Source organism: Ailuropoda melanoleuca, chromosome 7 (assembly GCF_002007445.2).
Source record: "Ailuropoda melanoleuca isolate Jingjing chromosome 7, ASM200744v2, whole genome shotgun sequence".
Lineage (NCBI taxonomy): Eukaryota > Metazoa > Chordata > Mammalia > Carnivora > Ursidae > Ailuropoda > Ailuropoda melanoleuca.
Genome location: NC_048224.1, coordinates 130,287,918 through 130,306,477, shown reverse-complemented (window position 1 = coordinate 130,306,477; position 18,560 = coordinate 130,287,918). Strand labels below are relative to the sequence as shown.

Sequence of the window (18,560 nt, the reverse complement as noted above, 5' to 3'; positions counted from 1 at the left end):
TTAGTTCATCACTTTTATAGCTTTCTGATAGACACTTGTATCAAAAAATCTCCTTCTTGTCTCCAATAACAATTTTTGTCTTAAAATTATTTTGTCTGGGGGCACCTGGGTAGCTCGGTCGGTTGGGTGTCTGCCTTCAGCTCAGGTCATGATCCTGGGGTCCTGGGATAGAGCCCTTCATTGGGCTCCCTGGTCAGCAGGGGGCCTGCTTCTCCCTCTCCCTCTGCCTGTTGCTCCCCTTCTGTGCTCTCTCTGTCAAATGAATAAAATCTTTTAAAAAATTATTTTGTCTGATATTAGCATTAGTAATAACAAAATTAGTATTACAAATATTTGTCTGATAACCCTATCCTCTTAAAGTATATCTATTATAGAAAGCATTCAGTTTTATCTTGTTTTGTATCTTGCCATTTGCAACGACATGGACGGCACTAGAGAGTATAATGCTAAGCGAAATAAGTCAGAAAAGACAAATACCATATGATTTCACTCATATGTGGAATTTAAGAAACAAATGAGCGAGGGGAAAAAACAGAGACAAACCAAGAAAGAGACGCTTAACTATAGAGAACTGATGGTTACCAGAAGGGAGGGAATGGGGGACTGGGGATTAAAGAGTACACTTATCACAATGAAAACTAAATAAATGGCTGGAAAATTTTTAAAATAATAATAAAGCATGTCTATTGTAGAAAGTATATAGTTTGATCTTGTTTTTTAATCCATTCTGCCAATATCTGCCCTTGATTGGCATGCTTAATCCATTTACATTTAATATACTCAAGTAGGATTTATATCCCTTATTTTGGATTTTTGCTTTTTAAATGTCATGTCTTTCTTGTTCTTCAATTCCTCCATTACTGCCTTCTTCTGTTTAAACAGATATTTTTCTAGTGAACCATTTTAATTCCCTTGATGTTTCATTTACTTTTTTTCTTTTTTTAAAAGATAGTTATTTATTTGACAGTGAGAGAGGGAAAAAAAGAGGGAGAGCACAAGCAGGGAGAGTGGAAGAGGGAGAAGCAGGCTCCCCACTGAGCAGGAAGCCCAATGTAAAGCTCAATCCCAGGACCCTGGGATCATGACGTGAACCCAAGGCAGATGCTTAACCAACTGAGCCACCCAGGCGCCCCTCATTTACTATTTTTAAAAGCTATTTTCTTAGTGGTTACCCTGGGGATTATAATTAGCACCTTACATTTAAACACATAGTTTGGATGCTAACTCAACCACAATATCATACAGAAAATCTGCTCCAATATATCTTGTTTCCTCCACCTTCATCTGTCCTATTGTCATACAAATTTCATCTGTATATATTATACACCTATCAACTTAGAATTACAACTATTGCATTGTATGCAGTTATCTTTTAATTCAGAAGAAAAAAGATGTACAAAGTATTTCCACGGTCTTTTATATTTACTGATGTAGTACACTTAACCACTTTATTACTTCATGTGTATTTAAGTTTCTGTTTAGTGTCCTTTCATTTCACCCTGAAGAACTTCATTTCATATTTCTTGTTGAGTAGGTCTGCTAGCAATGGATTCCTCTTGGATGTTGATTACCTGAGAATGTCTTAATGTCTCCTTCATTTCTAAAGGATAGTTTTGCTGGATATAGAATTCTTTGGTGACATTCTTTTCATTTTTTTCTTCAGCACTTTATATACATCATCCTATTCTCTTCAGAGCTCCATGGTTTCTGATGGATGTTAACGCCTAATCTTATTGAGAATCCCCCTTTCACAGGACAAGTCATTTTTCTCTTGCTGCTTTTAATATTGTTTGGTTTTTGACAGTTTGACAATGATATGTATAGACATAGATCTTTTTGGGCTTCTCCTAGTTTACCAAGTTTCTTGAACACAGATTAATGTTTTTCATGAAATCTGGGATGTTTTTTGCTCTGACTTTTTTTTGTAAATACGCTCTATACCCAAAGCGGAGCTCAAACTCATGACCATGAGATCAAGAATCATTTGCTCTACCTACTGAGCCAGCCAGGTGCCCCCAGCTATGATTTCTTTAAAATATTCCTTCCATCCCCTTATCTTTTTTCTCCTCTCCTGCAACTCAGCATGTATGCTGGTACATGTGATGCTGTCCCATGCGTCTCTGAAGCTCTATTCATTTTTCTTTCTATTCGTTTTTCTTTCTATTCCTCACATTAGATCTCAATTAACATATTTTCAAATTGCTGATGGTTTCTTTTGCCAGTTCGAACCTATTATTGAGTCCTCTCTAGTGCACTTTTTCATTGTAGGGATTGTATTTTCATCTCAAGAATTTTTATCAGTATTTTCTATTTACTGAGACACAGTTGCCATTCTATACTTTAATTCTTTATGTCTTGTTTCCTTTAGTCCTTTGAACATATTTTTAACAGGTTATTTAAGGTTACTGCATAATAAAGCACAACATTTGGCTCCCTCCTGGACAGTTTCTATTGTTTTTTTAACCTGCAAAAGGAACACACTTCCATATTTCTTTGCATGTCTTGTAACATTTTAATGAAAACTGGACAGTGAGATAATGCGACTAACCTGCAAATGAGATTCCTTTCCCTCAGCAGGACAAGCTGAACTTCCCCTCTAGCAGTTTTCAGAATCGATAATTTTCTGTTTAATGTCTGCCTATCCCATTCAATTTTAAGCTTCCTAAAGGACAGGAATTGTTATTACACTAAGCCCAAGCAACTTATCACAAGGAGTGCCATTTGTTACTTTTGGAATAATAACTCTAATTCTGAAGGTAAAAAGTTATTATCATTAAAATATATATTCAGGAATTTATTCTACCAAAAGAAAGTGACCTTTGTGAGGCAGAAGGTCAGGACAATGGTCATCTAGACCAATGTTACCTAGACTCAGGGCCATTCATTACACATGAGCACTCAAGGTATGAAATTAGTCTGACACACTGTGAGAGGCCAAAAATTCCAGAGTTCTAAATCATAAGTTTTTTTTTTTTTTTAGTAAAATAAAAAGATAGTTTAAAAGAAAAAACTGGGCAGCTTAATTCAGAGTTTATCCTATAAATTAATGTAAGAACTTTGGTGATTATATAAGGGAATATTAGGAAACTTAAAGAGACACTATGTTAATATTTTTTTAAATTAACAGTGCTTTCAAACAACATGGATTACCTTTCAAACAACATGGATTACTAATGTCTGCTCTTTTCTTACACATTTCTTTGTATTTCTTAGAATATTCCAAATTTCATAAAATTTACAGAACAAATTTCACGGAAACTGTTATTTTGAATAAAGATGGAAAGTAGCTCTATAAAGAGAAACTCAAGTCTATTCAATTCAAAGAATCAAGATCTAAACATTCATTTTCATCTTTACTATTATTATTAGATTATTTCCTTTAAAGAAAAAGTAGTACAGGCGTACCTCATTTTACTGTGCCCTGCTTTATTACACTTCACAGATACTGCATTTCTTTCTTTCTTTCTTTTTTTTTTTTTTTAAAGATTTTGTTTATTTATTTGACAGAGATAGAGACAGCCAGCGAGAGAGAGAACACAAAGCAGGGGTAGTGGGAGAGGAAGAAGCAGGCTCACAGCAGAGGACTGACGTGGGGCTCGATCCTACAACGCCGGGATCACGCCCTGAGCCGAAGGCAGACGCTTAACCGCTGTGCCACCCAGGTGCCCCTCTTTCTTTCTTTTTTTTTTTTTTTTAACAAACTGAAGGTTTGTGTAGCAACTCTGCTTCAAACAAGTCTATCAACACCATTTTCCCATTTGTTCACTTAGGGTCTCTGTCGTATTTTGGTAATTATCATGATAATTTAAACTTTTTCATTATTATATTTGTTATAGTGACTGTGGTCAGTGATTATAAAGCTCGTTGAAAGCTCAGATGATGGTGAGCATTTATTTGACAATAAAGTAAAGTAAGGTGTGTACATGGTTTCTTTAGACACAATGCTTTGCACATTTGACAGACCACAGTATAGTGTAAACATAACTTTTATTTGTGCTGGGAAGCCAAAAAATTTGACCGGCTTTACTGTGAGATTTACTTTATTGTGGTAGTCTAGAACCAAACTCACAGTATCTCTGAGGTGTGCCTGTACTCAAGTAAATGTATAAATAGCTGTTAATGAACACAATGCCCAAATCAATCTCCTGGAAGAAACTTTTAACAAATTATTATAGTATATATATTTAAGGACACACAGACACAAATAGAGAAAAGAGCATTATACTGAAAAATTAAGTCTTATCTTCAAAAGATGTATTTTTCTATTTGCACCAATTCCATTGCCCTTTTAAATGTTTACTTCTCTGACAAATCTCTCTAAATCCCCTTTAAATCCTCTTTTGAAACAAGGCTAAATATAAATACATACAAATATTCCTCCATTACCTACAGAAAATTGCCTTAAACAGATCGGCTAACTTGGATTTCTAGTAATAATCTTTGAATTACGTAAATTAATCATTTGACATTTTACTATGAATGTAGTGATGGTGTTGATTTAGTTTCAATTCAAAAATCAAGGATTTTATTATCCTATAAAACATATCCAGAGTTCAAAGTATTTAAGGGGGATTAAACAAAATGCAAACATTTAATGCAACATTAAGCATGTGAAATAAAAACTTGATTGCCTAATGAAAGCATGCTAGGCTGTTACCCTGGTGACAGGTTAAAAAAGGGATTGTGAGCTGAATAGCTGTATGATATGAAATTAAAATGTTTCACATTGAACAACCCAAAATGAATTGGGAAAGGTTAGAGTAGAGGAGAGAGAAATCAATTCTCCAATGGCAGTGGTGAATGGAAAAGAAGTATGAATAGGATTTGCCAGTGGGGTGCAACAGCTGCCAAATATCCTGCAGCCAAAGAATTACAATAATACTGATGAAGTGTGCGAGAGCTTTTGGAATCATTGTGGGGAACAGAGAAATTCTCCTACAATAATGAGGCTATTCTGTCTTCCGTTCAGCTGTTAGAGTGGAATCAAAGAAAAAAGTATTTTTAAATGTAATATTTAGCAAAAAAAATGTATAAATAAGACATCTTAGCCAGTTAGTATTATGTGCTTAACCTCACATAGATTTCTAAATCATCCAGGACGTACTCATACTAAGTAACTAAAAATAGCATAACAGAGATAGTAAAAAGTAAGCAAGCTTAAAGGCTGATGACTGAATTAACATCTTCTCCTTTTGCTGCTTTTAGGAGACTTATTTGCTCAAATGAAAGTAGGTACTTCCAAAGGCACACTATGGCTATGTCTGTCTGTGAACATACACCCAAAGTACTGTTGTTTTAATTATATACTCAGTTAGGAGAACTTCATTGTCATAACAAGGCAGCTTACCCGAGGGCATATATGAAACAGGTTATGATATAAAGTTGTACTTTATTGTCATAGATGGTATAAGTGTGTTAACAATTTGATATGTCCTTTTAAATTCAGAGACATTTAAGTAAAAGAACCAGCTGCAACTGTACAACAGTACTTGCTTCTCCTTGGCAACTATTTTCACATGGCTGCTTTATTCTGTTTCTTTCCCCAGCTACCTTTCAATGCTTACAATATTTTAAAACCTCAAACCTTTATCATCTAACTGAGAACTTAATAATGGGTGAGTGAATTATAAATCTACAACCAGGAAAGGAAGGAAGAAAAATAAAACAGATAATTGCATGTGTCAGGTAAAAATCACTAAAAAATTGATTCTCTATTTTATCAGGAAGCCAGAGGAGGAAAGAAAATACAATATGAGTATGATTCAAGTGAATGTAACTTTCCATTACGCTACTCTGGCTAAAAGTGAAACCCAGGGCAGGCTCTGCAGCCAGTCAACGTCCCTGATACATTCTACTGAGGAGTAGCTCCCAGGGGTGGTGATACACTGCCTCCACACACTCAGAGTAATCTCCCCAAAAGCGAACACTACATGTTTTAAAACCTTTCTGGCTAAAGTCTTTTCCTCAGTGTTACCGTTGGCCACAGTGAAGGAGTTCCTTTTCCTGAGTCTTTCACCTCCGCTCAAATCTCAAGAGAGGTACTAGAGAGAGGCTTTAAGTAGAAACCAGAAAGTCAAAGGGTCTCGTCTGACCTCATGCAATTCACTTAGGATCAGCACTGGGGAAAAGAAAATGTCAGGGATCATTCGACCCAACACTGCCATTTCTCAGAGGAGGAAACTTGACTCTAAAGTCAAAGCATTTGTACGGAGCCTTGTGCCACCTGTATACTGGGTAGTGGTGTTGGGACCCAAATCCTGAGTCTTCCCACCTCATTCAGTGCTGGTTCCAGTGCATATGCGAAGCACTGATATTTCAGTGTCAGCTGAAGAAGCCAAAAGAACCAAAGATGACAGAATTTTCCTAGCCAAAGTGACTGAATAGAGGGACTGCCATAAATAAAATAAGCCAGACAGAATTCCTGGTACGCATATACAGTGTTTAAGACGTGTGGGGTACACAATCTCACCCTGCACTGCAGGGACCCTAATATCACATATCCTAATTGAAATGAATTTTCTGGATTTATCAATTTTATAAGAACAAGGTTTCCTATTCTATGTTCATTTTTTCCAAGCTACTAATGTTGTACAGTCTTTGAAAACCACTTTTTCAAAAACTCTTTAATACAGAGAAATGTTGACAACACAACATGCTTTAAAAAAAAAAATCCTTTCAAGTAGAACTGCCCATTTTCTGTAAAATCAAAATAAGACATTACAAGTACATATATTTAAAAAAGGCAAATCCTTCTAAGAGTTGTTGGAACTTACAATCTCCAATTTTCTCTCTTCCCACTTGTTCTCGAACCCCCTTCAATCCACCTTGAACCACCACTTCCCACACAACATTCTTGAACACTGCCCTCGTCAAGGTCCCCTACAACCTCCACATTGTTAACTTCAGTGGCCAACAGTTACTCTCAAATGTGCTGTATTTCAGTTGAACACGTCTGCCTCCTTGAACCCTTTCTGCACTTGGCTCTCCGAACTCCACCCCAGACTACTTTTCTGCCTGTCTCCTCTCCTGTTCCTTCTCAGCCTCCCTCACTGGATCTGCCTCACCTTCCCAACCTGTTATTTCAGGGTGTCCCACAGCTCAGGCCTAGGACCTCTAGGCCTTACCAGTTTCCCAGCTTCCCCTCTCTCCTCTTTATAGTCATTTACAACACTGTAGCCACAATGCTCTTGTTACTACATACGGTACAAGTTCTTCTTTGCTCAAGACTCTGCAGTGCCTCCCCATTTCACTCAGTGAAAGCGTCAAGTCCTTACAGTAGCCTACCCAAACCAACTCCAGCTCTACCACTACATAGCTTACTTACTCCTCTCATTACACTGGCCTTCTTGCTATTTGTCAAACAAGCGGGGCATACTTTGACCACAGGGGTTTTGTGGGGTTTTTTAGGTTTGGGGGGGGTTTTTTTGGAAGATTTTATTTTTAAGTAATCTCTACACCTAACATGGGGCTTGAACTTACAACCCCGAGATCAAGAGTTGCACACTCTACCGCCTGAGCCAGCCAGGTGCCCCAAACTCAGGGGCTTTGCATTTGCGGTCTCCTCTGATGAAAAGGTTCTTCTTCCAGATATTCATGTGACTCGCTCCCTTCCTCCATTACATCTCTGCTCTAAAGTTAATCTTCTCATCCTGCCAATCTGTCCTGCCATCCAGTCTATAGTAACTTGCGAGCGTCGCTCAAACTGACTGCGACACTCATGTATATTTCTGTCTTGCTATTCTTGGACATATAGAGGAATCGGTTGGAATATATTATAAATAAAAGGCTGCCAAATCACCATGAAGAAACCCATTTATAACCTACACGTAAATAAATTCCAAATGAATTAAAGAGTTTGATGTTGCTGATTTTCCCAATAGTTCACAAGTGTTTAGGAATTTAAAGATTTATTCATTTATTTTAGAGAGAGAGAGAAAGATACAGACAGCATGAGCAGAGGAGGGACGGGGTGAGGGGAGGGAGAGAGAATCCTTGAGCAGATTCCCACTGAGTGCAGAGTCTGACAAGGGGCTAGATTCCAGGATCCCGGAGATCATGACCTGAAGTGAAATCAAGACTTGGCCGCTCAACCGACTGAGCCGCCCAGGTGCCCCGTAAGTGTTTAGGAATTTGATGAACACGTTTTCTGGGAAATCGTGAAAAGTACTTCTAAAGAAAGAAAGAAAATGAAGCAAACAAGCAATTACAAGCCAAGAAAATTTGATGAATTTACTATGTATCTGTAGTAAAAGAAATACTTTTATAAAACCCATGGAATCAACATTCACATTGAAACACCTTAAAACAGCTTTAATATATAAAAACAGATAATACTTCCCATATCCACCTCAGTGTAGCTTACCCTTGAGGACTGACATCTAAACAGGGGTCAAGGGCTTACTCTGAGCCACAACCCCTGCCAACTTCTTACAATACACAAGCTAAGTGAATGCAAATCAGTCCTCTACTAGGGAAGAGATTCGGTCACCAGCCATTCTACCACCAAGAAAGTAGGCACAACTCGCCCTAGAACTAATAATCATTACATGACAAATTAGGCAGCCTAACAGATAATAACCATGGAATTAGGAAACATAAGTGATAAAGCTTAAGAATGGCTGGAGGACTCCTTACTTAGCTACCAGATCTAACAAAAGAAAGCAACAGGTGCAGAAATCACAGTGGGAATGGCCTAAGGACAGAAGTTTAGAGAAAGCACGTGGCGTTCTAGCACCTGAGAAGCTTGGGATGGCAGAGGTGGACAAGAAAAGGGCCTTGCTCAGAAAAGTGAATCCTGAACTGTGAACAGCATTTGGAACTAAGGAAAACAGGCATCTCAAGCAAAACTAAATGAAAGATTACTGAAAGGGACTAAATTGTTTCCTTGACTACTTTTTCCTCTCATCATTATCTGTTAGTGCAAAAAATTATTAAACCAAACCACAATGCCAACAAAATCACTTCAGCTTCAAATAACATGAAGTGATTGTTTAACACCACTTTCAAGGATTCATTTCTGTCCATAGTACTGTTTCGGAATAATTATCATGTACTTATGTAAAAACTTGATTGTGTTTACCAAATTTATTTATGGTCATCCTAAGAAAAATTGCTATTGTTTCTGACATTCTGACATTAACTTTGGTTTTTTTTTCTAAAATGCACTGCTATCTTCGTACTATCCAAATACTATGGATACATGTCGTCAGTATCTTTTTCCAAGTCATAAATGATGAAAGAGTAAAATCCATAGAGATACTAGGAAAATAAGATCAGCAGCCAAAACAAGCCACACAAAGGAAGGACTGTGGGCTACTGGATTTGGAAGCATAAACATTACATGAGCACACCCATGACAGAGCAACGTGCAGCCACACCTGCAGGCTGACTCTCAGACTCCATTCCCAAGCCGATCATGAAAACATGCCTCCTAAGCTAAAATGTAAAGATTCAATCACCTAACATCACCTTTGATGTAGGGACCTTTCCAGCAAAGAAGCAAAAATAACTTATTCACTTTCCCTAAGTAAGATTATACTCTGTCGAATAAATCAATATATTTTGCTAGAAATTACAGATCTCTATTGTCATGGATAGTACCTATTTCACAATAAGCTGGTTTACTAAACAAATAAGTTCCACAGAAAATAAACTAACCAAAAACAAATCATTGTTATAGAGGTAAGACATGCACAATTATCTACATAACTGAACTTTTGCCCTATATACATCATTAATATAAATCTTTCCAACTTTTAAAGGATAATGAGGGGCTCCTGGGTGGCACAGTCAGTTAAGCAGAGGAATCTTGGTTTTGGCTCAGGTCGTGATCTCAGGGTCCTGAGATCAAGCCCTGTGTCAAGTCCCGAGACTGCACTCAGCAGGGAGTCTGCTGGAGATTCTCGCTCTCCCTTTGCCCCTTCTGCTCATGCATGCTCTCTAAAATAAATAAATAAATCTTTTTCAAAAAAAAATTTTTAAAAGGGTAATGAATTCAACAATAATATATAGAGGAGGAGGATTCTGGAATGATGGTGAACTAGGAAGCACCAGGAATGTCTCCCCACCTAGATGACAATTACACTGGCAGGATTACCCTGATAACTAGTTTAGAATTCCACTCCAAAGGCTTACAAATTTCAGGAGAAAAGGTGGATGGTAAGCTAAAATCAATTTTGGTCAATTTCAGCTCTCAGCCCAGTAGCAGCTACTCATCCACCCATCCCCAGGCAGGGGCATGAAGCTGTGCATGTGTTCTTGGGGCAGCTTACACACAGCTTGTGAAAGCCAGGGTGGGCAAAAAAAGGACCCTGACCTCCAAACACTGGAGATCTGTGCTATGATAACTGATTGATGTTCTGATCACAGAGGTACAGAAAAAAATGTGGGTAGCCATTGTTACTGCACCTCCTCCCACTGTTGTGAGCCCCACTCCCTCTGGCTGAAGGGACTTCCAGGAGATTTAAAGGTCAGGACCCCCATTTTCCTTTTTTTTTTTTTTTTTTTTTTTTTTTGCTTTTTCCCCTTTCAGGAGCTAGACATCAAAGACTAAGACATTCAAAAATGGCTGCACTTATGAAGAAAATTGGAAAGTGACCACACATGCACAGGGAAATACTCAGAAAATACCTTAGAAGACCTTACATTTATACCTCAGGCTGATCCTTAGCACAGAGACAGCCCACAACAAATAAACAGAAACAAAAAAAGAATAAACCCTAGGGAAAAAGAGAATCTGACTTCCAGAGTTACATTATTAGATTCGAATGTCCAGTGTTCAACAACAAAACAAATCACAAATCATATATAGAAACAGAAAAGTAAGGTCTTCTCAAGGAAAAAAATTAACAGAATATGACCATGAAAAAGACTTACTGATAGATATAGTAGACAAAAACATTAAAACAACTTTTTCTTAAAGATGCTCAAAGCACTGAGGGCACCTGAGTGGCTCAGTCTGTTAAGTGTCCACCTTGGGCTCAGGTCATGATCCCAGGGTCCTGGGATCAAGGTCCATGTTGGGCTCCTTGCTCAGTGGGGAGCCTGCTTCTCCCTTTCCCTCTGCCTGCTGTTCCCCCTGCTTGTGAGCTCTATCTCTCATTCTTGCTCTCTCACTGTCAAATAAATAAATAAAATCTCAAAAAAAATGCTCAAAAAACTAAAGAAAGATATGGAGACGGTCAAGAAAACAATATGTAAACAAAATGAAAATAACAAAGAGATTAAAAACCTAGAAGGAGGGGCTCCTGGGTGGTGCAGTCGTTAAGCGGCTGCCTTTGGCTCAGGGCGTGATCCCGGCATTCTGGGATCCAGCCCCACATCAGGCTCCTCTGCTGGGAGCCTGCTTCTTCCTCCCCCACTCCCCCTGCTTGTATTCCCTCTCTCGCTGGCTGTCTCTCTCTGTCAAATAAATAAAATCTTTTTAAAAAATAAATAAAAAATAAAAAAAATAAAAATAAAAACCTAGAAGGAAATTAAAAAATTCTAGAGCTGAACAGTACAATTGAAATGAAAAACTCACTAGAAGGATTCAAAGGCAGATTTGAGTAGGCAGAAGAATCAGCCAACTTGAAGACAAAAAAAATTCTCAGTATAAAGAACAGAAAGTTTGAAGAAAGATGAACAGAGCCTAAGTGTCCTGTAGGATACCATAAAGCCAACCAATGTACACATCATGAGAATCCCAGAAGGACAGAGAGAAGGGGGTAGAGAAAATATTTGAATAATGGCTGAAAACTTCCTAAATTTGACGACAGGCATGAATATAAACATTCAAGAAGCTTGGGACACCTGGGTGGTACAGCTGGTTAAGTAGCCAACTCTTGGTTTTGGCTCAGGTCATGATCTCACCGTCTTGACATCAAGCCCTGCATCAGGCTCTGCGCTCAGCATGGAGTCTGCTTCAGATTCGCTCTCCCTCTGCCACATCCATTCATGCTCTCCCTCTCTCTCATACGTAAAAAAAAAAATAAATAAACGTTAAAAAAAATTTCAGGAAGCTCAATGGACTCCAAGTCAGATGAACTCATTGACCCACACCAAGACACATTATAATCAAACTTTCAAAAGCCAAAGATAAAGAGAAAATCTTGAAAGTATCAAGAGAGAAGCAAATCATCACATACAAGGGATTCTCAATAGACTGTCAGATTTTTTTTTTTTTTAAGATTTTATTTATTTCACACAGAGACAGCCAGCGAGAGAGGGAACAGAAGCAGGGGGAGTGGGAGAGGAAAAAGCAGGCTTCCAGCAGAGCAGGGAGCCCAATGTGGGGCTCGATCCTAGAACCCTGGGATCAGGCCCCGAGCCAAAGGCAGATGCTTAATGACTGAGCCACCCAGGAGCCCCCAGATTGTCAGATTTTTTATCAGAAATTGTGGAGGCCAGAGGCAGGAGGCTGATATATTCAAAGTGTTAAAAAGGAAAAAAAGAAACCAAAATAAACTGTCAACCAAGAATCCTAACGACAAAACTAGATTAAGACATTAAAACTGGAAATTAAGACATTCCCACCCAGATAAATGAAAGCTGGGACAGTCTGTGACCACTAGACCTGCCCTACACTGAATGGTAAAGGCAACAGTCTTGCAAGGTTGAAATGAAAGGACACTAGATGGTACCAGGAAGCCACATGAATAAATAAGTGCCTCAGTAAAGGTAAACACATGAACAATTATAACAGCTAGTATTATTGTAACTTTGCTTTGATACTCCACATTTTGTTTTCTACATAATTTAAGAAAATAATACATTTAAAATAATATTGGTTTATGGTCTGGGGCACAAAATGTATAAAGATGTAATTCTGTGACATCAACACTTGCACCTAGGGAACAACTGATCTTCCCATCTTTATACTTTTGCCTTTACTAGAATTTCAAATAAAATTATAGATTATATAGTCTTCTTGAACTGGTTTCTCTTAGCATGACTTACTTTTCAGATTTTTGCATGGTGATGCATGTATCAGTACTTCTTTCTATTTTACTGCTTAACAGTATTCCATTATATGAATATATCACAATTATTTATCCACTTACCACTTAATGTACATTTTAGTTGGTATTTTAACTTGTGATTTTAATTTGTATTTCCCTAGTGACTGATGATGCTGAACAACTTTTTCATGAATGTGTTACATTCATATAACTTCTTTAATAAAGAGCTTCTATTTTTTTATCAGGGTATCTGGCTTATTTTTGAGTCTTAAAAATTATTTATACATTACAGACTCAAGCCCCTTATATACTGTTTTATAATTTTCTCAGTGATATCTTTTGAAGAGCAAAAGTTCGCGTATGTTTTAAATTCTGTAATGAAAATTAAAAATATGCTTCTCAAGACTAGGGAATTAAAGACATATTTGCAACATAACACTACAATTAAAAAACAGAATTCAAACTATATTATTCTCAGTATGACTCTATGTAAGGTTTATATATGCTACATGTATGTATGTCTATAAAAATACATATATATGCACACACACACACACACACACACACACACACTAAGAAGGGAATACATCAAAATGTGAAAAAGTGCTTACTGAAGAGTTTGTGGGATTACAGGTATTTTAATTCTTTTCCTTTTTAAACCTTTTCCAGATTCTTTCCAGTGGCAAGTCAGCACTCTCTGAAAATGACTTGAATACATTTCTTAAAGATCAAACCAGTTCATCATTAGCTACACTCAGGACTTCAGAAATGATCAAGGTCCAAAGAACATCTAAAGGTAATCAGGATATGAACATTATCTATATTTATCAAAAGAATACAAAATAATACAAGGTATGATTCTGGTTTTAAAACGAAAGTCAGACACACATGTGCCTCCTAAACATCCCTGTCCCAACAGATTGGATGGAAACAAACATTAATGATGGAAGGTTCTTTCTACTGCTCAATTCAGTAGCCACTAACCACAGTACGGCAGGAAATACAGCTAGTAACTATACAAACAGTGGCACTGAACAGGCCTGAGAAACTGAAATTTTAATTTAATTTTAATTCAAGTAAGCACACATGCCCAGCAGCTATCACACTGGTCAGCACAATTTTAGGGGAAAAAAACAACCAGATTCATGGCTCTACTGCCCATTCTCCTCCTCCTTCCTGTCATTCAGTAATTTACTGATATTCTATAACCTCTCATCTCTCCCTAGACATCTATCAAATCATAACTTTAAAAAAGATCATACATTATTCCACTAATGGGTATTTACCCAAGGGAAATGAAAACACTAATTCAAAAAGATATATGAATCCCTATATTTACGGCAGCATTATTTACAATGGTCATTTCATTCATTTATATACATAGAGAGAGGAGGAGGGGGAGGGAGAGAGCAGAAGAGTGAATATTACTCAGCCCTAGAAAAGAATGAGATCTTGCCATCTGCAATAACACGGACAGAGCTAGAAGTGATTATGCTTAGTGAAATAAGTCAGACAAAGCAAGACAAATACCATATGACTTAACTTATGTGTGGAAGCTGAAAACCAAAACAATCAGAAAGCAGAAACAGACCCATAAATATAGAGAACTGATGGCTGCCACAGGGAAGGGGCTAGGGGAGGGGGATGGGCAAAATGGGTGAAGGGGAGGAGGAGGTACAGGCTTGCAGCTATGGAATGAGTAAGTCCATATGAATGGTATAGCATATGAATTATAGTCAGTGGTACTCTAATAGTGTTATATGATGACAGGTGGTAACTATGTTTACGGTGAGCATAAAGTAAAAAGCTGTCTGTCAAATCAATGTTATATACCGGCAACTAATGTAACATTGTATGTCAATTATACTTCAATTTAAAAAAGTGGGGAAAAAATCATACATTAAGCTTCCTATACATTCTCTTGAGAATGAGAACAAATGAAGAGTACCAATTACTCCAAGATTTTCTGAGTAAAACCAGTTAGCCATTAAGATATAGCCCAAACCCAATTTACTTTTCCTCTACCTAATTCTTCAAGGGTAATCTGAGTTTCTGATCTGTGTTCTTCAGAGCTGCTCAGTCACCTGCCATCTTTTTTCTTTTTATCTTTGTTCTTCCTCTTTCAGAAAAGCAAAAAGAGTGGAAAAGAAGTTGAAGTGACACAATTTTATCAACAATATCACTCTAGCAAGTAATAGACTGTTCTTGCTAAAGCAGGATTACACTAGCAAGGACACATTCACAATAAGTTACCCTGTCATTCAGAGTCCTTAGTGTCATGATGACTTTGTTTTTGCTTGCCCTGGTATAAGGCATGTTTTTTCTTTCACTTATGTTACTAGGAAGCTAAAAAGTATACTTAGGGCTCACAAATAACTTAACTTAACCTAGTGTTAATTCCTTCTGGTATCTTACAAGTTTCTTATATATATTTTAACTGCCCAGATTCAATCTTAATTTTTCATACTGTAACACTTTTTAAAACTTTGTTTCAAGATTAACAAAGTTATAAAACAGAAATAATATAAATTACTTAAACAGATATTCCATAAGGTTTCAGAATATCGGGGGGTGCCTGGGTGGCTCAGTTGGTTAAATGTCCGCCTTCAGCTCAGGTCATGATTCCAGAGTCCTGGGATCAAGCCCCAGGTCAGGTTCCCTGCTCAGTGGGGGCCCTGCTTCTCCCTCTCCCCATGCTCCTGCTCGCTCATTCCCCATCTCTCTCTCTCTCTCTCATGCGTTCATGCTCTAATAAATAAAATCTTTAAAAAAAAAAAAAAAGGTTTCAGAGTATCTTCTTAACCTCTAATAATGTCCAAATTAGAGGGGTCAAGATTCTTTTTTTCTGAATTAAAAAAAAAAATCATTTGAACAAAATAGAAATACCATTTTATTTTTTTTTTTAAAGATTTTATTTATTTATTCGACAGAGATAGAGACAGCCATCGAGAGAGGGAACACAAGCAGGGGGAGTGGGAGAGGAAGAAGCAGGCTCATAGAGGAAAAGCCTGATGTGGGGCTCGATCCCACAACGCCGGGATCACGCCCTGAGCCGAAGGCAGACGCCCAACCGCTGTGCCACCCAGGCGCCCCTAGAAATACCATTTTAAACAGTGTGATTGCATTATACTTTTCCAAACACAAGATTCAAAACTAAGATCAGTCACATGTTTTATTAGCTATTTCCTACGCCGATTAGACTATCAGTATTTTTCTCTCATTTATGCTGTTTTAAATGATCTAACATACCTTGAAGTTTCATGTTCTTGAAAACGTTGTGCTCTTAATTGGAATGCCACGAACAATGATGATGCTATGGCCAATAATTGGTTTCTCTCATTCTCTGTTAACTTGTGTCCTAAAGGAAATCAATCACATATATCACGTCAATATCTACTGCTGCTATCTTATAGAACTATTAGTCAGGCAAATCAGTATTTTATCAAACATCTATTATGAAGCTAGTATTATGCCAGGAACTGGGGCATGCAGTGGGGAGGAGAGGGAGCAAGACTGCTCAAATAAGACAAAAAAACCCCAAGTGGGATCTATCAACTATTCTGGAAATTCAGTAGTAGACCCCTCAATGGCCTGATTAAACCACACTCTCACGGGCTTTGAGAAGTTCCTGATTGTCCCCAACACTTACGTAGTGATGAAAACATCTCATACAATCCCATAATTACCCTATATGAGGATAACAAAAATTTGGTCTCAGTCTTCTCAAAACAGACGGTCTACAAGAGCAATTCTTAAAGTGTGGCCTGGGGACTACTGAGAGTCCCCAAGAGCCCTTGGGGGCCCGCAATGTCAAAACTACTTTCATAAATGAGCCCAACTCAGGCTCTGTGCTAGGCATGGAGCCTGCTTAGAATACTCTCTCCCTCTCCCTCTGCTTGCATGCACATGCTCTCTCTCTCTCTAAAAAAAAAAATATATATATTGTTTTCCCTGTCATTCTTTCAGGTGTATACTGTGGAAGCTCCCTGATCCAAGAGATAATATGTGTGACGACATCACTGCTCTGATGTCAACATATAATGGATTTATTATTGCTACTTTAAAAACGAATTAATAAATATTTTTAAAGCTCCTAAGTTTTAATTAATAATATGACAACTATCAGTGGATATAACACAAAAGCTCTTTGGAGCATACAGAGGACCAGTAAAATGATCTCACACTTCACTGTGCATCAGAATCACCTGCATTAAAGCAGGGACTGCTCGTAAGTCTGCAGTGCAGCCCAAGAACTTGCATTTCTAACAAGTTTCAGAGTGGTGCTGATATTGCACATCTACAGATCTCACTTTGAATAGAATTATTTTAGACACACTTATCAAACTGTGTAATATAACTACTTACATAGTTCATGAAACCAGGTTAGTGGGTATGAAATCAGCTTAGTGGGTCATGATGAGAAAGACAAATTATGTGAATGCTTTGAACACCAAATCTTGTGTGTGTGTGTGTGTGTGTGTGTGTGTGTAAATTAAATCATGATGCAGAACAGATTTCTTATAGTGGTTCGAATAGTCACTTCTCTAGACAAATCTGCACATCATATACCAGCAGCAGAGAAAAAAGACAATACATTACGAGAATCCTTTCAATTGTATGACACTGAATCAGTGTTTCATTTGGTCTAATAAACTGCTAGTTGCACTAAGACAATACTGAGAAGGGAAGTTCCTAAATAAGATTCACCATCATTTATCACACTCACAGAGAAATGATTATAATGCATATCAATTTTATGTATTTTTTAAAGATCTTATTTATTTAGAGAGGGAGAGTGAGTGCAAGCTAGCAGGGTGGGGTAGGGGGCAGAGGGAGAGGGAGAGAGAATCCCAAGCTGACTCCGAGCTGAGCACAGAGCCCAATGCAGGCCTCAATCTCACAATCCAGAGATCACAACCTGAGCCAAAATCAAGAGTTGGAGACTTAACCGACTGAGCCACTCATTCCCACCATATCAATTTAATCGTTTACTGATACTGGAAAAGATTTGCAAATTTTACCAATGTCTAATTCGCAGTAAATTTCTATCTGATAAGATTGCTAAAGACTTCTCTACTTCTACAATTTAAATTTGTTTCTGCAACCTAAGAATCTCTTGGGTAATTTTCACGAGTAAGTGCTGCAGAGGTGAACTACTTCATCCTCCACGCAGTGAGAATGTCTCTTCTACAGCACTGTTTGACAGGTGGTTATCTAGGTTCTAAAACTCCCAACACCGGGAAACACCTGACGAACTCTTTCAAAGATTTCTATATCTTTGAAATTAGGTTGCTACTTCTCATACTGAGTCAGACTGTGACTTCGACCCAACTTTTTCAATTGGAAGTAACATCAAATAATTCTATTCTTCTAATTCTATTCCTTCTTACACTTGTACATTACCAATCTTGAAGGATATAGACTGCAGTTAGATACCTGCAACTCATTAAATAAAAGGGTTTTCTCTCTTGACCATTCCTGGGGTATCTAGCCACACTGAAATGAGGGTATTTTGGTCGAACCAGGAAGTGTAGAATAGACTTCACCGTAACTATTCTTATGATAATGGGTTCTAGCATAAGGCTACTCCCGATCTCAGATCAGAGGGGCCTTGATTCCTGT

At 37.7% G+C, this 18,560-nt stretch overlaps 1 protein-coding gene across 6 annotated transcripts in view; it reads right to left on the bottom strand.

Moving 5' to 3' along the window:
* Positions 1–18,560, bottom strand: part of PCCA (propionyl-CoA carboxylase subunit alpha) — a 390,617-nt gene that overhangs the window by 152,461 nt on the left and 219,596 nt on the right. For all 6 annotated transcript variants that reach the window (XR_004626797.1, XR_004626798.1, XR_004626800.1 and 3 more), the window contains one exon: positions 16,188–16,296. Coding sequence is in view for 1 of the 6 variants with exons in the window: in XM_034665428.1 (XP_034521319.1) it covers positions 16,188–16,296 (109 nt within the window). In the remaining 5 variants the exon portion in view is untranslated. The remainder of the gene's footprint in view (positions 1–16,187; positions 16,297–18,560) is intronic.